We start from the raw sequence: 20,006 nt of genomic DNA, 5'->3' as shown, positions 1-20,006 counted from the left end.
GAACCTAGCATCTGCCTGCATCTCTCTCCCATTTCCTCTCTTCCATCCCTCCTTTTTTTCCTCTTTCTGTTCTCACAAATCTCTGCGATGCTGCCCTTCCGCCCTCTCGGGCCTTTCCTTTGAATCTCTGTTCCCCAGACTTTCCTGGCTCTTCCTTCGTTCTGTCCTTGAATATAATTATTATCTCCATAACCCATCAGGATGCTATTGACCCACATAATCTGCTTCCGATTTCCCTTTTCAAAGCTCAGGGTTATTATCTTTGGGTGTTCTTATTCCCTCAGCTAAATAACAATGTGATTGAGGGCAGTTATTGTATCTTATTCTTAATTCTAGAGTCAAACTACCTTAAAGTGTAGTCCTTGCCCTCTTGGTTATCTAGTGACTGTAATTCTGGTCTGGGGTTTCTCATCGGCAAAAAGGGAAATTATGGCCAGTAGCCTTCTCTGTGGAGTTTGTGGGCATTATACAAGAAAACGTATGCAAGCCGGGCAGTGGTGGCACACTCCTTTAACCCCAGCACTCTGGAGGCAGAGGCAAGTGGATCTCTGTGAGTTCGAGGCCAGCCTGGTCTATAAAAGCTAGTTCCAGGACAGGCACCAAAGCTACAGAGAAACCTTGTCTCAAAAAACAAAACAAAACAAAAACAACAAAAAAGAAAGAAAATATATGCAAAGGCTAGTATTTATAATTTCATAATCATCTAGTAAATACTAGTTTTAACAAATAATATTCATCTTATCTCAAAGTACTTACAGAGTGCCCAATCTTGGAACTTGGATGAGTCAATTGCAGGACACGGGGCAAGAGGCAGGGTGTGTGGGCAGGACACTGTAGAATGGAGAAATTTCCTGGTGTCACTAAAGTCATCTCATAGTGGCTGGGACTTACTGTTTTCTGCCAGCCAAATTTCTTTCTAAGTCCCTGCCACCTCTTAGTCCTGCTCCAGAGATTTCTGTAGGTTTGGCCCAGTGTATAGGGGCTGCCTTCCCGGAGTATTCTAACTCTCCTGCCAAAAATCTCACCTGCTGCAGAGAACAGATTTCTAGTCTTCCTGGGGTCTCCAATGTGATACCAAAACTGTGGACCACCAGCGCCAACTTCCTGCCTGCAGTTTTATTGTTAGGCCCCAAGACTAGTCCGCTGAAGGCGGAGAACGGGCTAAGTAAGACACCCTGCTCTCTTCTCTCTGGGAATCCTGGGAAGGATGCTTTCAGCTGGGACCTCTTCAAAACTTAAAGATGCAATGGGGATAGGCGCGCTGCTCACTGGAGCCACGAAGGCAAATTTCACTGATGCAAAAAAGAAAAGAAACATTGAACTATGCAGTTCGAGCTTTGATAGACATCATGAATGCTAGAACATTGAATAGACCAAAATCCAGGCTTAAATGATCTATGTCCTATTGAAAACAATTCAGAAAGGCAAGAAACACAGAGCGAGTTCCAGGACAGGCTCCAGAGAAACCCTGTCTCGAAAAACCAAAAAAAAAAAAAAAAAAAAAACCACAAAAAACAATTCTAATAAAAGCGAAAAGTGTAACCAAAGGCGCCATAGGCCAGTCCTGGGACAAACACGTGCTTTCTTCTATTCAAGCTGTATAAAATTTTACAATTTGGACTGTCTAACAATAAACTGGATCATAATACCTAGTTTGCCTGGCTGTAGTGGCAATTTCATGATATAAGCAAACTACCGATGGTGGCAATAGCCCATTAGCGTCTTTCCCTCCTGCTCCAGAATTAGATGTATCCAGCAGCTAGGGCGAGAAGTGAGACTCCTGATAACATTTCCATAAGCAGATGAGTAAGATGGTGGGAACATTTCCGAGAAGTTGACCTAGATTGTGCTAGGTGTTGTTCACTTCTCTGAAACAGGCGTGCTCTGCGCTCAGAGCTATTCACACGTGTCCACCTCGGTGCACAGGGCTGCCTGCTCCCAGCCCAGAGATCTGAGCTTATCTTGGGTTTAACCTCAATTCCGAAGTGATTGCCATTTCCAGCAATGCCATTTCCCTAGCTGAAGGAAGTCCTTCCCAAAGGGTGAAATCCCTACTGCTTCATTTGTTTAAATTCCCTTACTAGTTTTATTACTCAGGGTGTGGTGTTTTGTTTGTCGTCCAATCCGCCCCCCTTCGCCACCATTGCAGGTTATTAATAATAAGTCAACAAACGGGGACCTGTCCTGAGAAAGCAACACGATTTCCTTGACTGCCCAGGACAAGATCTGAGCTGGGGTAGGCTAGAGATAAGGTGGCCAGTTCAAGAGGCACCGTCGAGAGCAAAACTGGGGAGTGGAGAGGAGGGATCCCAGACCCCGGGGTTGGGCCCGGAGGGAAAAGAGCAGGAGGGGAGGGTAGAGCCCTACAGGTCCCAGCAGCTCCCCTCACCCCTCTCCACGCCTCCTGGGTTTCCCCCCTGGCTCCGGGTTTCCTGTTTCAGTTCTCGGCGTTCTCCAGCAGCAGGTGCTGGTTTGCCAAGCTCCGCTCCAGCAGCGGCGAAGGAAGGCGAGGGAGCGGAGGGGAGGAACGCGGCACGCGGCGGCTGCAGCGGCTCGGGGCGGGCGGGCGAGCGGGCGAGTGAGGAGCGCGGCAGCGGGCGGCGGAGCCCCGGGGCGCCTGAGAGCCGCGGCCCCGGCGTGCAGTCCGCCCAGCGGGCTGGCGGGCCGGCGGCATGGGGGAGCGTCCCGCTCGGCCCGAGCCCTAGCGGCGGCCGCGGCGGCCCGGCGCTGAGGCGAGAGGTGGCCGCCTGGCGGAGGAGGGGACCCGGGGCCGGCCCGGCTTCCAGAGCATGTCGTGATGGCTGCGGAGAAGACACTGCAGGTGGGTGGCGCGGCGGCCCGCGGGCTGGGAAGAGGGCGGGGGTGGCCGCGGTCGCCTTCCTCGCCGTCCCCGGGGCTCCGTGCTCCCGAGCCAGCCGGCGCGAGGAGGCCCGCGGGGCGGGGAGGCCGGGCCCGAGCGCGGAGCTCGGGATCTGCCGGGGCCGGGGCGGCCGCGCTCAGGGTACTCCAGGCCCAGGCGGCTCCGACCCCCGAGGTCGAGTGGCCCCGGCGCCCGGCGCCCAGGAACGCCGGGCGGGAAAGCCGAGCGCATCCAGCCCGCGGGCGGCGCCGGCCCCGCGGGGAATTCGAGCGAGGTGAGGCCGGGCCCGGCGGCCTAGAACGCCGGTCCGGTGGCTCCTGCCCGTCCCCCGCCCCCCCACCCCGAGGGCCACGGCCAGCGAAGATGGAGGTGGGCCCGGGCGCCGCCGAGGGAAACGGACCCACCGCTGTGATCCTGCCGCTCGGACCCTCGCGCGCCCGTGGGGTGAGGCATCACCCGGCATCTCCGTCCAGCCCCCCGCCATTCGCTTTTCTTAGCCCTCCTGCCACCCGTCCTCTGGCGGGTCTAGGGAAACCCATCACCCTTCGTCCCGGTCCCCGCTCCTCAGCCTCCCGCCCGAAGCCCGCGTCCATTTCTGCTAGGCTCATATTTAACTCCCCGAGACAAGGTGCTCCTTAACTTGGAGAAATGAATCCCGCTTTTCGTCCCTTAAACTGTTTCATCCTTTATTGTCCCTTAAAGTCCTTACAAACAGCGGTTGCTTCCCCGTACTGATTACTCTAACTGGGTTTCCTGCTGCTTTGGGTATCCGTTAACACTCGGGGGCTTGTGTTCTCAGTTTTGTGATAAAGAGATGAAACCGTAATCCACATTTAGGGAAAGTTCTCCTATTGGTTGCAGGACTGTCTTGGAGTATCTCCAGCTCCATCAGGCGCTTATTGATTCAGATTTCTTTTTCTCATTTTTTTTAAACCGCCTTAGAATAGATGGAGAGATAATTGGGCCTAAGCGTTGTATATTTAGAAATCTGAGAAAGTTGTACAGTTCTTCACGCATTTTCTTACTGAGAGTTTCATTCTCTACTTCAAATATAAACACAAAACAGGGGACATGCCTCAAACGCTTTATCTTTTTTTTTTTTTTGACTTTCCAAGACCCATTAAAAAATTTAGACCACAGGTAGGAGCAATGGGATACATGCTTGTGATTCCAGCACTCATCTGAAGCAACAGGATCCTAAATTCGAGGTTAGCCAGGGCTAGATAGGAGGATGTCTCAAACAAAATCATGGGTAGGTACAAGGGCATGACTTAATTTGTCTCTTACGTGTCTAATGAATTTGACTTACAGTTTCTTAATCTTGGTATTATCTGACCTTTGAATAGACAGCTTCACTAAAGATTTATGAAAACCAGTCTTAACGTTGGTCCACACCCCAGGACCGTGCATCCTTCAGATATCTTTCTGGTCACATCTTGTCTTACTAAATCTTGTCATTGTCAATCTGTCTACTTGAAGGTACTGTAAAAAGACCCATTTTCTGTTCAATCTGAATCCATGATTTAAATGTTTAAATTTTGAATGTTTGAATATCTTCCTTTAAAGAATCACTTTTACTTTCAAAGTAAGTTGCAATTTTTCAATTATCTAACCATTAAGACCAGGATACATGCCTTTAATCTCAGCATTTGGGAGGCAGAAACAGGCAGATCTCTTGAGTCCTAGCCCAGCGAGGGCTATAAAATATGCATCCTCATCCCCAAACAAGCAGCCAAACAAAACCAGAAAACATATACAAAATAAGTGAGCATTTTCTTTTCTTTTTGATATTTGGGGTTGAACTCTGAATGCTAGGTTTTTTACCACTGATTTGTATCCCATAACCCAACTTGGATAAGAATCAAGAAATGAATATTTTTAATGTATATATAATAATGACAGCCTAATGAACTATTCAGTGTCAAGAGATCAATATTTTTAACGTATATATAATAATGACAGCCTAATGAACTATCCAGTGTAATGGAAAATACTGAAGGATGGGAAGTAGAAACTTGGAGTGTTTATATGCTAAACGGAGCTTTTATTAGTCACTTCCTTTTACCTTTTTTTTTCAGATCACAATAAAAATATCCTGTTTTATATTTTGGGCTGGTATGGAGATGTTTTGGTGGGTTAGAACTGCCAAATTGGACCCCAAGAGGTTAATAGAAAATGTTCCTTTAAAATTAGTCCAAATTGAATTACCTTGCTATCATTCTAGCAGAGTTCAGTGACCCTTGCATTGAACTACTGTGTATGTCTAAAAATGTTGCTGTCAATATCTGCTTGGTGATTTGTTTTTTATCTAAATTTAGAAGAGTTCTTTCATTCTGACTTGAGATTTTTAAAGAACCAAGATGTTGAGGAAATTTTACAAAGAAACTTTTTAACGTGAGACTGTAAAATAATAAGCTGATCTGCCAATTCTTGCTCACTGGAAGTTGTTTCGTTGTTAAATCTCTAACCTCTAGAGGAGTGCTTCCTAACGGAGCATAATGCTCAGCGCAAGTCCCTCAGAACCATGAGTGAAGACGTGGAAAATGCAGATTCTGTGTAAGGCCTCAAAATTAGGTTTAAGTAGCTAGTGCTGGGTGAGCCTCATGTCCTAGAACTCTGGTAGTCATGTGACTGCTTATATTGGGAAGAAAAATAATGAATGAGTGGAGAATGAACATTTATCAAAGGAGGATGCCAGGTTTAGCCTTCAACTGGTGAGAGCCTGGAGTTTGACCTGCAGTGTTCCAGTTACTCCAAAAACAAAACCAAAACAAAACAAAAAATATCACCTTACTGCCTTACTGCATTTTAAGTACATTCAACTGTAGTTAACAATGATAGAGTGAGGGTTTCTAACTTAGCCATGCAGCATCCTTGTTGTGGCAGTATTAAAGTCTCTGTAACTTAGTATATTCATGCATATTATTGTGAAGTGGAACCATGCAATAGCATCATTTTTGGGAATTTTTTTTAAGAAGGCAGAGCACTTTCCCCTATACTTAGAGTTATATTATTTAAAGAGTTGAAACCCCCTTCAATTTCTATGTTAATGACCATCAAGATTTACTTATTATATTAACAATGCTTCAAATATTTTCCTTCCACGAGGTTACTTTATGTAATCATCCTCCTGCTCTCAGACATTTGTGTTTTCCTAATATTTCAGTATCATAATGCTTTGAATAGTTCAGTAAAAGTGTGTTTTCAGTGTCTGTGGTTTGAGAATGTCTTTCTAAATATAATGATCGAAAAGAATACGTTTTGTAAACCCACTATCAGAGTAAGAAGGCTGATTTCATCATGTTTTAATTAAAGAGTAACTTGAAAAATCTTTGACAGTTGGGCTGGTGAGATGGCTCAGCTGGTAGTCCTTGCTGCCAAACCTGATGGCCTGAGTTTGATTCCTGGGACTTACAAGGTGGAAGGAGAGAAGCAGCTCCTGCAGGTTGTCCTGTGACCTCCCATGAGCACTGTAGTGTGCACATACATGTAAATGGAAAACGAGAAATGTTAAGACTTTTGGTCCCAGTGACAGAAATTCACACTTTAAGTAGCTATGCAGATTGTGTTAGATGTGGGAAGTGTGAGGAATTAATTATTTTGACTACATCGGTGATACCGTCTTCTCTATCTGTTAGTAGCTGCTCCTTAGTGATAGTGTCCCTCACTTTCTCTAATTTGCAGATGATATCATCTCTGCATTGTGAAAGTAAATGATAGCAAGCTAACCTTAAACTAAAAAGTCAGTGTCAAAAGGCCTAGTGGGTGTGTCCAGCCTGCTACCCACATGAGACTCAGGATGGCTAAGAACAGAGCCCAACACAGCATTGTAGGACTTGCTTCATGGGAGATTTTGTTTATTTTGCATTATTTTTGGTAACTTCATTGTGTAGTTCTCAAGCCCTGCAAATATGCTGTGTGTCAATGTGTCAGAAGTTTGGGCACATCGGGTAGAGGACTCTTGGATAGTATAGGTCAAGGAATGAAGGATTGTATTGTATGTATGGCACAGGCAGATGAGGTCTCCGACATCAGCTCTGTCATTTGCTGACTCTCATCCTAAGTTAGAATCTTCATTTTATTTCTGTTCCTACCCACTAAGCATTGTCTACTTTGGAGCTTTGCTTTGACTGGTACAAAATAGTAAATGAGGGCAGGTAGGATGGCTCAGTGTGCAAAGGCGCTTGCTTCCTCCAAAACTGATGTCCTGAATCAAGAACCCACACAGTCGAGGGAGACAACCAACTTTCACAGGTTGTCCTCCAGCCTCCACAAGCATTTCATGGCATGTGTGTAGCCAGCCAGCTTCCAAACCACAACGTAGAGACTTATTATGAATTATGAAAGCTTGGCCAACACCTTAGGCTTGTTTCTAACTAGGTCTTATAACTTAAATTAACCTGTATCTTTTAATCTTTGTTCTTTTATGTGGCTCGGTTACCTCGACTCTGCATTGCCCATGCTGCTTCCTCTGCATCTTCCTTCTTCCCAGCATCTTCTCTGTCTGGAAATCCTGCTTAGCTATTGGTCGTTCAGCTTTGTAGTAAACCAATTAGAGTGACATATCTTCACAGTGTACAAAAAGATTATTCCAAGGCTGGGTGGTGGTGGCACATGCTTTTAATCCCAGCACTCAGGAGGCAGAGGCAAGCGGATCTCTGGGAGTTCAAGGCCAGCCTGGTCTACAGGAGCTAGTTCCGGGATGGGCACCAAAGCTACAGAGAAACCCTGTCTTGAAAAACCAAAAAAAAAAAAAAAAAAAAAAAAAAGTGCTCTCTCTCCTCCCTCCCCCACCTCTGTCACACACACACACACACACACACACACACACACATACACACACGCTCACTGTCTAAATAAATGTAATAAAAATTTTAAATGAATGAAAAAGTGTTAGGCAAGGCATTAAGTTAGTAAAAAAAATATTTAATAGTATCATTGATTGGATAGGAGGGTTTTTTTTAAATTTATTTTGCTTTTTACTTAATCCCTGGCTCTTAGTTGTATTGGGAGCTATTGAGTTGCCAGATGTAAAACTTCTATAAAATTAAGCTTCTATTGTTATAAATATGTAAGCTTATATTTTTGGGTTTTCAAAAGTCCTTTAACTCTATTACCCTATGTCTTTTAGGATGAAGTTAAAATTAGTTTTTGCTCTTAGTCATCTGTACTCATTTCCTATTCAAAATTATGTGGGCTTAATTTTACCCTATTCTGTAAGTTAGTCTGTTTCAGATCTGGGCTTTGACTTCATCATCTGTTTTCATTGTTTTATACACTTACATTCATACATTGAATGCTTTGCTCGGTAACTGAAGTCATCTCATTGTAACTTACCCGGTTAAATTTGTGTCATTTTTTTTTGGCCTGAATTGATCTTAGAAATTTCTTAATTTTAAGATGACCAGTACAGCTATTAAAAAAAAACTTGAGATGTACAATAAATGGTCTATTTAGATGAAATATATTATTTCTGTCTTTGCTAAGACAAAAGAAGCGCCTTGAGTAACACAAAGGCCATGAGTTTTAAGTCAGTTAAAGTTAGCTGTGCCGTACATAGGGAAAATTGTCTCAAATAAAGAAGAGTGTTTTCTAAACTCCATTTCAATTTTTTCCTTTTACCACTTCAAACTCTCTCTTAAACTTAAGTTTTCAGTTTAATATTTTGGCATATTTTATCATATTTTTAAAATGTAGAAAATGTGTAAAGTAATTATGGAAACCACCTATAATTCACCTAGAGATAATTAAAATGTTAGTGTCCTTATTTCATTTTAAAATCCTTTTAATAAGCATGAGTACATTCCTTTTAAAAATGTATAAACATTAAAGTTTCGTTTCTTGCTCTTCATAAGAATTTTCCCATGTCATTAAATATTCTCTTAAGACAGAGGTTCTCAAGCTGGGGTCATGACCCATTTTTTGATAGAATGACCCTTTCATAGGGGTCTCCTAAGACCATCAGAAAACATAGATATTTACATTATGACTCATAACAGTAGCAAAATTACAGTTATGAAGAAGCAAGGAAAGTAATTTTCTGGTTGGGAGTCACAAGATGAGGAATTGTATTAAAGGGTCACAGTGTTAGGAAGGTTGAGAACCACTGGTGTAAGGGATTATTTTTACTGCCTGGATGACATTGAATATATTCAAATATTGCAGTTTGGTTGGTTTTTTTGTTTGTTTGTTTTTCCTTTTCTTTTTTCTTTTTCGAGACAGGGTTTCTCTATAGCTTTTGGAGCCTGTCCTGGAACTAGCTCTTGTAGACTAGGCTGGCCTCGAACTCACAGAGATCCATCTGCCTCTGCCTTCCGAGTGCTGGGATTAAAGGCATGTGCCACCACCTCCTGATTTTGCAGTTTGATTTTTAAAAAAGAATCAAGTAAGATCAGAAATGAAAAAAGAAACATTACAACTGATAACACAAACATAAAAAAAATTACTGCAGCCTATTGTGAAAAACTGTATCCTACCAACTAGGAAAGCCTAAAAGAAATGGATACACGTTTGGACACAGAGATTTTGACCAGTTTTCCCCCCATAATACACAATTGTGGTACATACGTTTGTGCCCAAAGTGTGTTACTATGACTTTCTTTTTTTATTTTTGTTATTTTTAGTTGTGTATGTCTATGTGTGTGTATGCACACAGATGTGCAGGTGTCTTCTGAGGCCCGAAGAGAACGTCACATGCCATGGGGCTGGAGTTGGAGGCAGTTGTGAGTCACCTGATGAGTGCTGGAGACTGAACTCAAGTCTCTTAACTGCTGAACCATCATCTCCAGCCTGGATGTTAAAGCCATTTTCTGATACGTGATCACGACAGCTGATGTGTAAAGAGTTACACAAGTTAGTACCCTGTTAGCGGTGATTGTATATCCGTTTCTACACACCCAATGTTGTTTACATACAGGGTCTTCACACAGCCTTGTGGATTTGCTAGGCGTGAGCGAACATGGTACTGACGAGCCTGTTTTACAGCCAAGAAGACCGAGTCTGAGCTCCTCTTGTGTTGCTGCCTCATATGTGTATAATACAGGAGAAGTTTCCTCTTCATTTCCCTAGGTCAGTTTCCTGCCTGTCAGATGGCGACAGTGACAGTCACCGTGCTGTGACCATGTGCCATGACTGCTGGGAAGGACTGATGGTGTGCTCTGAAACACCTAAGCCTTAGCTGTCATCGTTTACTATGAACAGCTTCTCATTATATATAATATGGTAATGTGGCCAGCCTATCATTTGAAATCAGAAATGCTTCAAAATGTAAAACTTCTGAGTGTTAACATAATGCCCCAAGTAAAAAAATGACATGCTATGAAAATGTATTCTATAAATAGCATGATTAGAATGGCATATGTATATGTTCAATCTGAAACAGCCTTTTACTGACCTTTTTACCTTTGTCATCTCTTTAAAAGATAAAGTTAGAAGGTAAAGTGAGATGCTCATAAAAGATAAAGTTAGAAGGTAAAGTGAGATGCTCAGCTACCTGCCCTACAAATACTGGTTCCTTACAGATGCACTCACTTACCAAATCATTGCTTCCCCCATGGCCGATAGGCAGTGTTTACCAAACTTTAGTGGGTTAAAAACTTCTGAGTGAGAGTGCAGTTAGCAAACCCTAACCTATATTATTCAATGAATGCCCTTTAATTTTTTACATAATGGGTTCAAATTTCTTCCATAAGAGACTGAGATAAGCTGCTTCTGCCCCCCCCCCCCCCCCCACACACACACACTAATGCAGAGAAAGGGGGTTGAGAGAACCAGGGAAGTTCAGAGGCCAGGAGAAGACAAAGATGTGGTTTAATAAGCTGTCCTTATTACTCTCTTGTGTCTCAAGAAGCCATCACACTTAAATGCCTAATTCTTTTAATCATGCAAGTATCCTAACACTTTGATTTTTAGTAGAAAAGATGGAGCAGGCGTAAGGAAGGTGGCTGTGGGCTGGCAGATGGCAGCATTAAGCCTCATGTATCTGAAGTGCTGAAAGGTTAGAGAAGGGGCAGGAGAGAAAGCAAGCACCACACAGCAGTTCCCAGCCTCTCCTGAAGACAGGCTTCCTGCCTTATTCTTCACTCCCAGTTGATCCTGCCCACTGCATCTTGCAGAACTTTGAAAGGACTGCAGAGCTGATGGCGGAAGACTGGTGTTAGCAAAGAGTTACAGCGGAGCCATTGGTTTCCTGACACACGCTGCTGTTCCTCTTCCCCAGTCCTTGTTCAGTTAGTCCCATGCATGCAGGATCCATTCATACACAGGTGCATGCACTCACCTTTATTTCTGAAAGCCACCTCCTTCTTATCCCTTCCTACCATCCCCTCAAAAAATAAATGTTTATGTAGTTCAATCCTTTCGTACCAAACATGTCATCTCTTCTGTAGTATGCACATTTATTTACTTTTTCCTATGCAAGGAATCGAATCTAGGGCTTTATGCATGCTAGGCAAGCACTCTACCATTGAAATGTATCCAAGAGTTCTTAGCATATGTTCCATTGATTCCCCAAAAGGTCACTGTGAGCATGTGTGTATACACACTCACAGAGAGGGAGAGAGAGTAAAAAAAAAACCTTTAAAGAGTTGCAGCGGCTGTACTCATCTTTGTAACCTGTCTGAATCACTTAGCATATCTCTTATGACAAACATGCAAATAAGTAAACTGATGAATTTATTGGATGCTAACTTAATCTCCCATTTGCTTTAAATTTCCAATTGTGGCCCGTGTTATTTTCTTCCTTTTCATCAAAGTATTACTTTAAAACTATATTACTTGAACAGACTTGCAATAAAATTGAGTCAACTAGCCAGCATGTTTCATTTATATGTTCTGAATTTCAGCTAAATGACTATTCATAAAATAAACTAGTCATGGTTGGATTTTTTGCAAATCAAATGATTCCTTAGGGATAGTTTTGAATATGATTTTATTCAGAAGTAGTATCTGAGGGAATTATTATGGCTTTACTTTTCAATAGTTAATTCGTAGGCCCATGAAGAAAGCTAACTGAAAAATATGACAAATAGCAATTTTTTGCTTTAGGAACTTCTGTGGTTTGAAATAACAAGGTTGCCAGGCGATGGTGGTGCACACCTTTAACCCCAGCACTCGGGAGGCAGAGGCAGGCAGATCTCTGTGAGTTTGAGGCTAAGGCTGTTACACATAGGAACCCTATCTTGAAAAAAACAAACAAACAAAAACCAAAAAACCAACAACAACAAAAAAGAAATGACAAGATTAATGAGATGATATCATGAATAGGTAAGAGGGTTGGCTGCTCTTAGTCTGTCTACAACCATGTACTTTAGAGAAAAATTTTAGTATCTACCATCTGTATCATTAAACTGAAACAAACCGGCGGTGTTTTGTTTCCCTAGAAAAACACCAGTTTCCTTTTAGACGCTTGTAGTACATTGTCATGTAGTTGTAATTTCATTCCTTCTTTCTGCCCTTCTTTCCCTTTCACCTCTCAAACAGACAGGATCTCACTATGGACTTTGGCTGGCCTGGAATTCACTATGTAGATCAGGCTGGCTACAAATTCATAGCAATCCACCTGTGTCTGCCACCCTAGTGCTGGGATTAAAGGCTTGTGCCACCACACCTGGCCCATTTACTACTTTTTTCCCGTATTCCTGCCCACCAGTAAACCAATATATTTCTTCTAAATTACTGGTTACCGACAATTTTTATACTTTTTTTCATCAGGTACTAACATTTTCTAATTAACCTTGGTGTTTTTTCTTGGTGTTTCTTACAGAACAACATACTGTATCTTTGGCTTTTCTGGACTAAATGTTCTCTTTTTCCCTTGAACAACATCACTCCAGATTGTTCTTGTTTGTGAGTTCATGTGGTGTGATCTCGTGAAAAGGGAATATAATCGAGCAGTGAACTCTGAGGCATTTGATTCTGTGGCTCTGTAAATGTGGGAGGAACCGTGAGATGTGATAATAGGCTTTTCCTGAATGCTATTCTTTCTTCTTAATTAATTAATAAGGAGAGGACTTTAGGACTATTTCCATCTGAATGTAAGTAAATAGTGTAAACTATTTGATTTCTTGGCTCTTTAAACAAGTGACGAGTGGGACCCAATGAGAACCTTTGCTTGCATGCTATTTTTTATTCTATAAGGAGAACCGTTGCAATGATTTCACAAGAATATAAATACTATAAATTAAGCTTTCTACTTTTTGTACTATAGTTTCACTTACAGACATTCTAAGTATATGCTTCTGTTTTTACTGTGTAGCAGACACTGTTACAAGTTATTCTCTGTCAGACCACTGGTCCTTGCAGTAACCCTTTCCTAGCAGTCACACTGAAGAGCTGAGAGGTGATGAGTAAGTAAGTTCCCTACGTACTAGGCTAGTTTGGGACAGAGCATTGATATGATACCATTTCTTACATCTATAAATTGCTAACTTACAGTTTATTCTCACCTTGTTCATCCTCCTCTCATTAGAGTCCATGCTGCAGTTAACTGCATCCTAGAGTTTATAGGAAGCATCCAGAGACAAACTTCAGAATACCAGTGAATCATCTTTAGAAATAGAAGCATCTAAATAGGAACAAGTGGTTCCGCTCATTTTTATGGCATTGGCCATTGAGAAATACTGTTGAGTGCAATAACTGTATCTCTTTTTAGTCAGCAAACACTGGAGCCTATGTGTAGCAAATGAATAAGTTACAGAAAATGACAAGTCCTCCCCTCATGTTTATATTAAATAGCATAGGAACATAGTCATATTAATGAGTTAAATAAAAATGTATGCCATCATGTTTGGTGTTGAAGCAGAAGCCACTGTGTAGTCTAGGGTACTGAACTCCGACTATAGTATGTGATCTGCTTAATAAACCATTTTAATGCAACCAGCTTTCCTTGTATTCTCTTAAACCTTTGGTAAAGGAGAGAATGTATTTCTGTAACTGATTTTTGCAAGGCTATAGATAGTATGGTGTGCATGTGATATGAAAATATAGCTAATACTTACTGACTGGCTATTATGCATCTAACACTATTATAAGGATTTGATCATTAATTCAAAAAATAACCATATTATATACCTTTATTTTCCACAACTAGGATATCTAGGCATGAAGAAACTAATTTGCCTAATACCTTAGGTAAGTAGGTAGACAAACGTTTTCTCTGAGTGAGTTATTAGTAAATATAATCTTCCGCCAAATGTGTGCATATATGTAATCTTATCTTTATATAATATGTAGCATTTAAAAAGCCCAGCCATTCATACTGTAGGGTATCAGGGTATGCACATGCATGCACACACATAGTTCTCTAATATTACAGTATAGCTAGTTAAAAGTTATGGTGCAGGTAGGAAAGTTGGTTGGGAAGAGGCACTCTGATTCTATATGCCTGTAACACTCCAGGGTCACAGGGAAACACTAAAGAACAAGTTGAGTTATAGCTCACTGAAGTTTTATGTCTGACAAGCATTTTCTAAGGCGCCAGCAGCAGCTAGTCAGAAAACAGAAGAGAAAGAAAGTCTGTATTCACATTGGGAAAAACAAAACAACAGAGTATTTTAAGCAAGTTTTTTTTTTGTGTGTGTGTGTGTGTTTGTTTCATTTGGTTTGGCTTTTTTTGAGACAGAGTTTCTCTGTATAATAGTCCTGGCTGTCCTGGAACTCACAGAGATCCACCTGCCTCTGCCTACTGAGTGCTGGGATTAAAGGTATGTGCCACCTCCACACAGAGGAATTTTTTTTTTTTAAGTTAAGCTAAGTTTCTTAAGAAATATATGACTCCATAAAGGACTTTTTTGAAAATTAAAGGAAACTTGAGTGGACTCAGTGGACTCAGTGGGGGGGCTCCTTCCAGAAATGCTGCTGCAGCTGGGTCCCCAGCAAGTTCTCAACAGCTTTTGCTGAAAACTGTCAAAACAATCACCACAAATGTGGAAGCATGAACATACTATGTGGTCAGAACTTGAAGTTGGAAACGAGAGAGATAGAGCACTGAAGGACCCGTCCGGAGAGCGGACCCAGTTTGTCGTAACCAACAGGTTTTCACTTATGGTCCAGGTAAGAAGTAAAAAAAGGTCAGTGGAACATGGCAGAAAGAAATAGGTCCAGGTTATAAGGTACGTTACTGGCCTAGCACCCAGCTATCAAAACCCTCTTGTAGTTTCCCTTCTCAGAATAAAGGACAAATTCTGTTTGTGACCTACAACCTGGGGAGACCCTTGGCCTTTATGAGCATGTTAAAATGTGGACTGCCTAAATCAGAATCTTCAAGATCCTTATTTGATGCAAATGCAGTGTCAAGTTTTGAGAAACACTCTGGTTTCCTCGCCTTAGGTCCAGTTCCTTGTCACCTCCCTTGCCCCTCCATAGACACTGTGCTATAAGAGAAGGGGATGTGTGGTATCCTTTGTACAAGACACTGAGGACACCCTCGCTTTAGAGGAAAGCTGCTATTAAAAATTATAGAGCGAGAGGAATTTCCAAAAAGGAGAGAAATTACTCTTGTGATTCGTGTAGCTCTGTTATATGAAGTTCCCACAAATAATTACCTAGAGAATACCGAACCATTTCCTCTCGCAGGAAATACAGTCTCCCGTTGTCTGTTAAAGATACTTCCTAAGACCCTGGAGGAAGCCTGACATTTCAGATAGTGCTGAGTGCTATAGACAGAATCAATGGTGGACCCTCCTCTAATTTTAAAATAGTTATGATTACTCTTTGTAGCCTGCCTATTCCACTAAGCAGCTTTAATTAGTTTGCCATGTGGGGTTAATTAACACAAAAGAATAACAGACATTCTTGTAGCTTTTAAAAGACTTCCTGCTAGACTTTTGTAGCAGGTCAGTTGCACCCAGTGTTACCCCTGTGGGGGCTGCTTACTCATGAATCTAGAGAAGTATGCAGCACTGGGAGTCTTGGGCTTTCTTGAGGAATAGCAGCACCTGAAATCCTACTTTGGCATGCTCACTCTGTCACGTGGAAATAAAATCTTAACGGTAACATTTTTGTATTTGAATTGGCAAGGACCTATTTTTTATGATTGCGTTTTTACTGAAGGATCTTCAGGTGTCAGTACAGTGCTTGTGCTAAAACATTTGTACACAGGAGTAACTGAAGAAAAATTTTGCTCTCATGAAGCACATCTGAAAAAAAAAAAGAACCACATCTGGTCATCAATAAGTGAAGTATAGACCACTCATGTTATAGAATTTCAAAGGAGCTGGGAACTACTAAGCGTTAGTCTAAGAAGAGCTTATGGAAGAGTGAGCCTTGAATGACAGACGTGATCAGGATGAGTAAAGAGAACCCTCCAGGCAGATGTTTTAACATCTGACCTTTGCTTTTGCTGTCTCTTTCCCTATACGTTTCCCTATATGTAAATGAGAAATTAGAGCCAGAGGAGACCCAAATGTAGACTCTTGAAAACAAAAACAATCAGCAACTAACGCTTAGTGTATGTATATGAATTTAATCTTTACCCATAGGAAAAACAGACTTTTAAAGAAAGATAAATTTAAAAAGCTTACAGGCTTATGCTGACTAGTGCTATGTCAACTTGATACAGGCTAGTCATCTGAGAGATGGGAATCTCACTTGCGAAAATGCCTCCCTAAAATCAGGCTTCAGGCAAGTTCTTAGAGCAGTTTCTTAATTAGTGGTTGATGTGAGTGGGGTCATCCCTGGGCTGATGGTCCTGGGGTTCTATAAGAAAACAGGTTGAGCAAGTCAAAAAGCAAGCCAGTAAACAGCACCCCTCCATGGTTGCTACATTAGCTCCTGCCTCCAGGTTCCTGCCCTATTTGAGTTCCTGTCCTAACTTCCTTTGATAATGAACAGTAATATGGAAATCAAATAAACCCTTTCCTCCCCAAGTTGATTTGGTTATGGTATTCCATCATAATAGTAACCCTAAGGCAAGGATCAAAGAAAGAACTCAACATGTAAGCCTCTTGGAAGGCCAAAGAGGAGGACAGAACTCAGGATTTGTACTTGTTAGGTTTCTTTTGGGCTAGCTATTCAAATTCCTGAGACAGTCTTAGGAGTGCAGTTTTGGGTCAAGAGCTCATCCTCTCACCCAGTTAGTGTGGCCAGAGGTATGTCAGGCTGTGATTGGCAGTTCCCTCAGAACTATATGTAGTAGGCCGAGAGTTCATCTGATGAGGTGATACATTAACAAAAGCAGAGGAAAGAAAATGGTCAGTAATAACATTAAATAAAAATAACCTCCATTTCAGGCTCATTTTATGTCTATAAAATAAAAATGCACATGAACAGATGTTCAGCCTTGATTTCACATCTGAGCTGTATCACGCTCTCACCTGTGCCTTCGAGACACCGTGCCCCTTCTGTCCATTTTTCAGCGGCTTCCGTCACTTATGTTCTAGCTAATGAATTCCTGGTTATTTTTCTCTTCTTAACGTTGTCCTCCGTGTGGACATGAATAACCTCCAGGTGGGCAAAGCATGCTCTCCCCTCAGGTTTAGAATACTTAGGTCTTAACCCCTAGGTGTCTTCCTGACAAAGTCATTCTTGATATGAATTGAGAAAGATGTTTTTGTTATTAATACAGCACTGGTTATTTTATGACAGTAGAGGAAGATGTATCGGTGATAATTTTAACTTACTTCCCTATTCGCCAACAGTGTTTAACTTAGCAGTGAGAAATGCCAACTCTCACTGAAGAAAGTGGGAGCAGAGGAAACGTTTGGAATTTGAAATCCGCACTGTGTGCCAGCAGGGCTGTTTCCATCTGCATTATAATGTATCAGTCTACTTCTTGTTGTTTTCTTACTTTGCTACTAGACATGAGGTGTTTGTAGGTCAAGTTGGCCTCCAGTTTGGCATTCTCCCACCTCCACCTCCTGAGTGCTGAGACTATTTACAGGTGCCACTACATTTGACCTCTTAGTATATTGCTAGCTAGCCAATATGAATATTTTTCTCAGATTATGAGCTTTTTAAAATACAAAGTCATTTATATTAGATGATTTACCTTAATAGAAGATATATTAATTACAGTACTACTTGGCCAATCACTTAGACTTAAGAGAATGGTTTTTTTTTTTCAGAATGTCCTAGAATCAGCATATAAAAATGATATTTATCAGCTCTTGGAACAGTTGATCCTGTGACTTTAACTGATACCATGAAGATCTACAGTAATTTGTTTTTAGTTCATATAGTCAGTATTGTCAGTATTGTGGGTCAACATTTCAGATTAACACTCAGAAAAACAGTTCACTGTATGGAGGATTGATTCCTTCCTAATAGAAAGACTCATCACATATGGTTATGAGTTCAAGTTCATCTGTTCCTTCTCCTTACACTGTATGTAAATTATCTTTTATGTTTGTCTGATTAGTTCATTTTTTAAAACCTTAAGAAATAATAACAAATTTTGGCAAAAATTTTATCTCAAAACTTTAGGGGCTCAGTTGGGGAATTTTTATATAATAATCTTCCATGATACTGCTGTTGTGCTGTTGCCCTTGTTTTAAAGAGAATAGTAACATCTAAGAGAAAAGGAACAGAAAATCAATTTGAAGCTGGGGCACTCCTTCCATCCCAGCACTCAGGAGGCAGAGGCAGGAGAATCTCTGAGTTTGAGGCCAGCCTGGTCTATAGAGTGAGTTCCAGGACAGGCTCCAAAGCTGCACAGAACAGCTGTCCCAAAACAGACAAACAAAAAACAAAAGAAAAAAGAAAGTCCGCTGAGTCACCTCTGGCCAAGAGACTTGCTTCCAGACAGCCTCCCAGCACGTCCTTTCCCTGTCAGGCCTCGGAACAGGTACAGGCTGAGTTTCAAATGTTAGGTCAGCTTCCTTTTTGTTGACAGGTTGTAGGGAACACCAAGAACTGTCGTAGCTCCCTTTTCTTTTGCTGTTTTGTTTTATTTCTGCCATACATGTGCAGTCTTGCTTTGCAGTGACCCAAACAGCTCCCGAGGTACAGCTGATTGTATTTCTCTGCAGTGGGAAGGAGAGTAGGCAGGCCTTTGTGACATGTGACTAAAAATACCAGACGGGGCTCTTTTCACCTACAGATGTTTTAATGTGCTTAACACTATCCAATACTAGCAAGGGAGAGGGTCTAAATATCACAGCAGGATCTGATTAGCTTTTTCAGATCACTGCCTTTATTTGCTGTTTGTGAAAAAGCTTAATCCAGTGCTGTAGTTGAGGCTTCCTGCTGCGCCCAGGGGTAGTTTTTCTTCTTTGTGAAGCCTGCTCCTCCAGCATCAGCATGAAGGCTATAAAGTATCCCATGTCGTTGCAGGGGAGAAAAGGAAGGGGAAAGAGACTGTCTGTCCATTCGTACTAGGTAGTTTTCTTTCACAACAAAAGAAGAGGGCCTTAATATAAATACTTAAGTACTGTTCTCACTGTGTCCTCTAGTCAATGCTTTGCAAATGAGGTATTTTTGGATATAGCTGTAATTACTTTGCATGGATTTATGCTGTGCTTATCATTTTTATTTGACTTAGGCCTTATTGCTTTCAGAGTTGATACCTTTTTAACCTTTTAAAAGAGCTCTGGAAATGGAGGGAGGCAGAGGTAAATTCTAATTCTCTTCACTTCTGTGATACTTATATGCTTACCCCAAGGTGGGGCTTCACCTTCTGTGTACTGGCATAGTAATTTACGATGAGCTGTGATGATAGGTACTTGTCTGGATTTTCAGTGCGCTAACGAATTTGATCACAGGTTTAGCTGCATCTGCTCTAGCACTACAGTGCTTGGCCAAAAAAGAGTAGTTCTCATTCCAGAAATCAACGCAACATCGAGAATCCAGCAGTTATGTTTAGTTCAAAATGCTGTCACGGGCTGATGAGATGGCCTAGTGTGAAGGAGCTTGCCAAGCCTGACACCTGGAGCCTGACACTGGGACCTGCGTGTGAAAGGAGAGAGCCCAGCTGAGGAAGTTCGCTCACCTCCACACTCACACAGTCACACACTCACACACACACACACACTCACACACACACACACACACACACACAACTTTTCTAACATTTGAAACAACAGACTTCAGTAAAATACTAAGTTCTAGTGAGGGCAAACATCCACAGACACGATGCCTTACAATGTCTTTGTGTTTTCTTTCTGGAAACAGATTTCAGGTTTTAGGGAGCAGGGGGAGTGTTTTTAAGTGT

At 41.8% G+C, this 20,006-nt stretch overlaps 2 protein-coding genes across 3 annotated transcripts in view; one reads left to right on the top strand and one right to left on the bottom strand.

Annotated features, from left to right (window-relative positions):
* Positions 1–1,161: 1,161 nt before the first annotated feature.
* On the bottom strand, positions 1,162–2,791 carry LOC121438228 (synapsin-1-like). The gene is made up of 3 exons (XM_041638403.1): positions 2,781–2,791; positions 2,390–2,727; positions 1,162–1,292 (listed from the first exon to the last, which is right to left on the bottom strand). Exons 1-3 carry the CDS (start codon positions 2,789–2,791, stop codon positions 1,162–1,164), a joined length of 480 nt encoding a protein of 159 aa, XP_041494337.1.
* Zc3h12c (zinc finger CCCH-type containing 12C) overlaps positions 2,463–20,006 on the top strand; it is a 57,626-nt gene continuing 40,082 nt past the window's right edge. Inside the window, exon 1 of one of the 2 annotated variants that reach the window (XM_041638463.1) lies at positions 2,463–2,821. In XM_041638463.1, coding sequence (XP_041494397.1) covers positions 2,798–2,821 — 24 coding nt within the window. In that variant the 5' untranslated portion in view covers positions 2,463–2,797. Of the gene's footprint in view, positions 2,822–3,223; positions 3,305–20,006 lie in introns of those variants that run through there. The other variant, XM_041638465.1, reaches the window with a different exon arrangement.

This window comes from Microtus oregoni, unplaced genomic scaffold (genome assembly GCF_018167655.1).
Source record: "Microtus oregoni isolate MIOR12 unplaced genomic scaffold, Mior012 000055F_ref0000237, whole genome shotgun sequence".
NCBI lineage: Eukaryota > Metazoa > Chordata > Mammalia > Rodentia > Cricetidae > Microtus > Microtus oregoni.
This window is presented reverse-complemented; position numbering and strand designations above follow the sequence as displayed.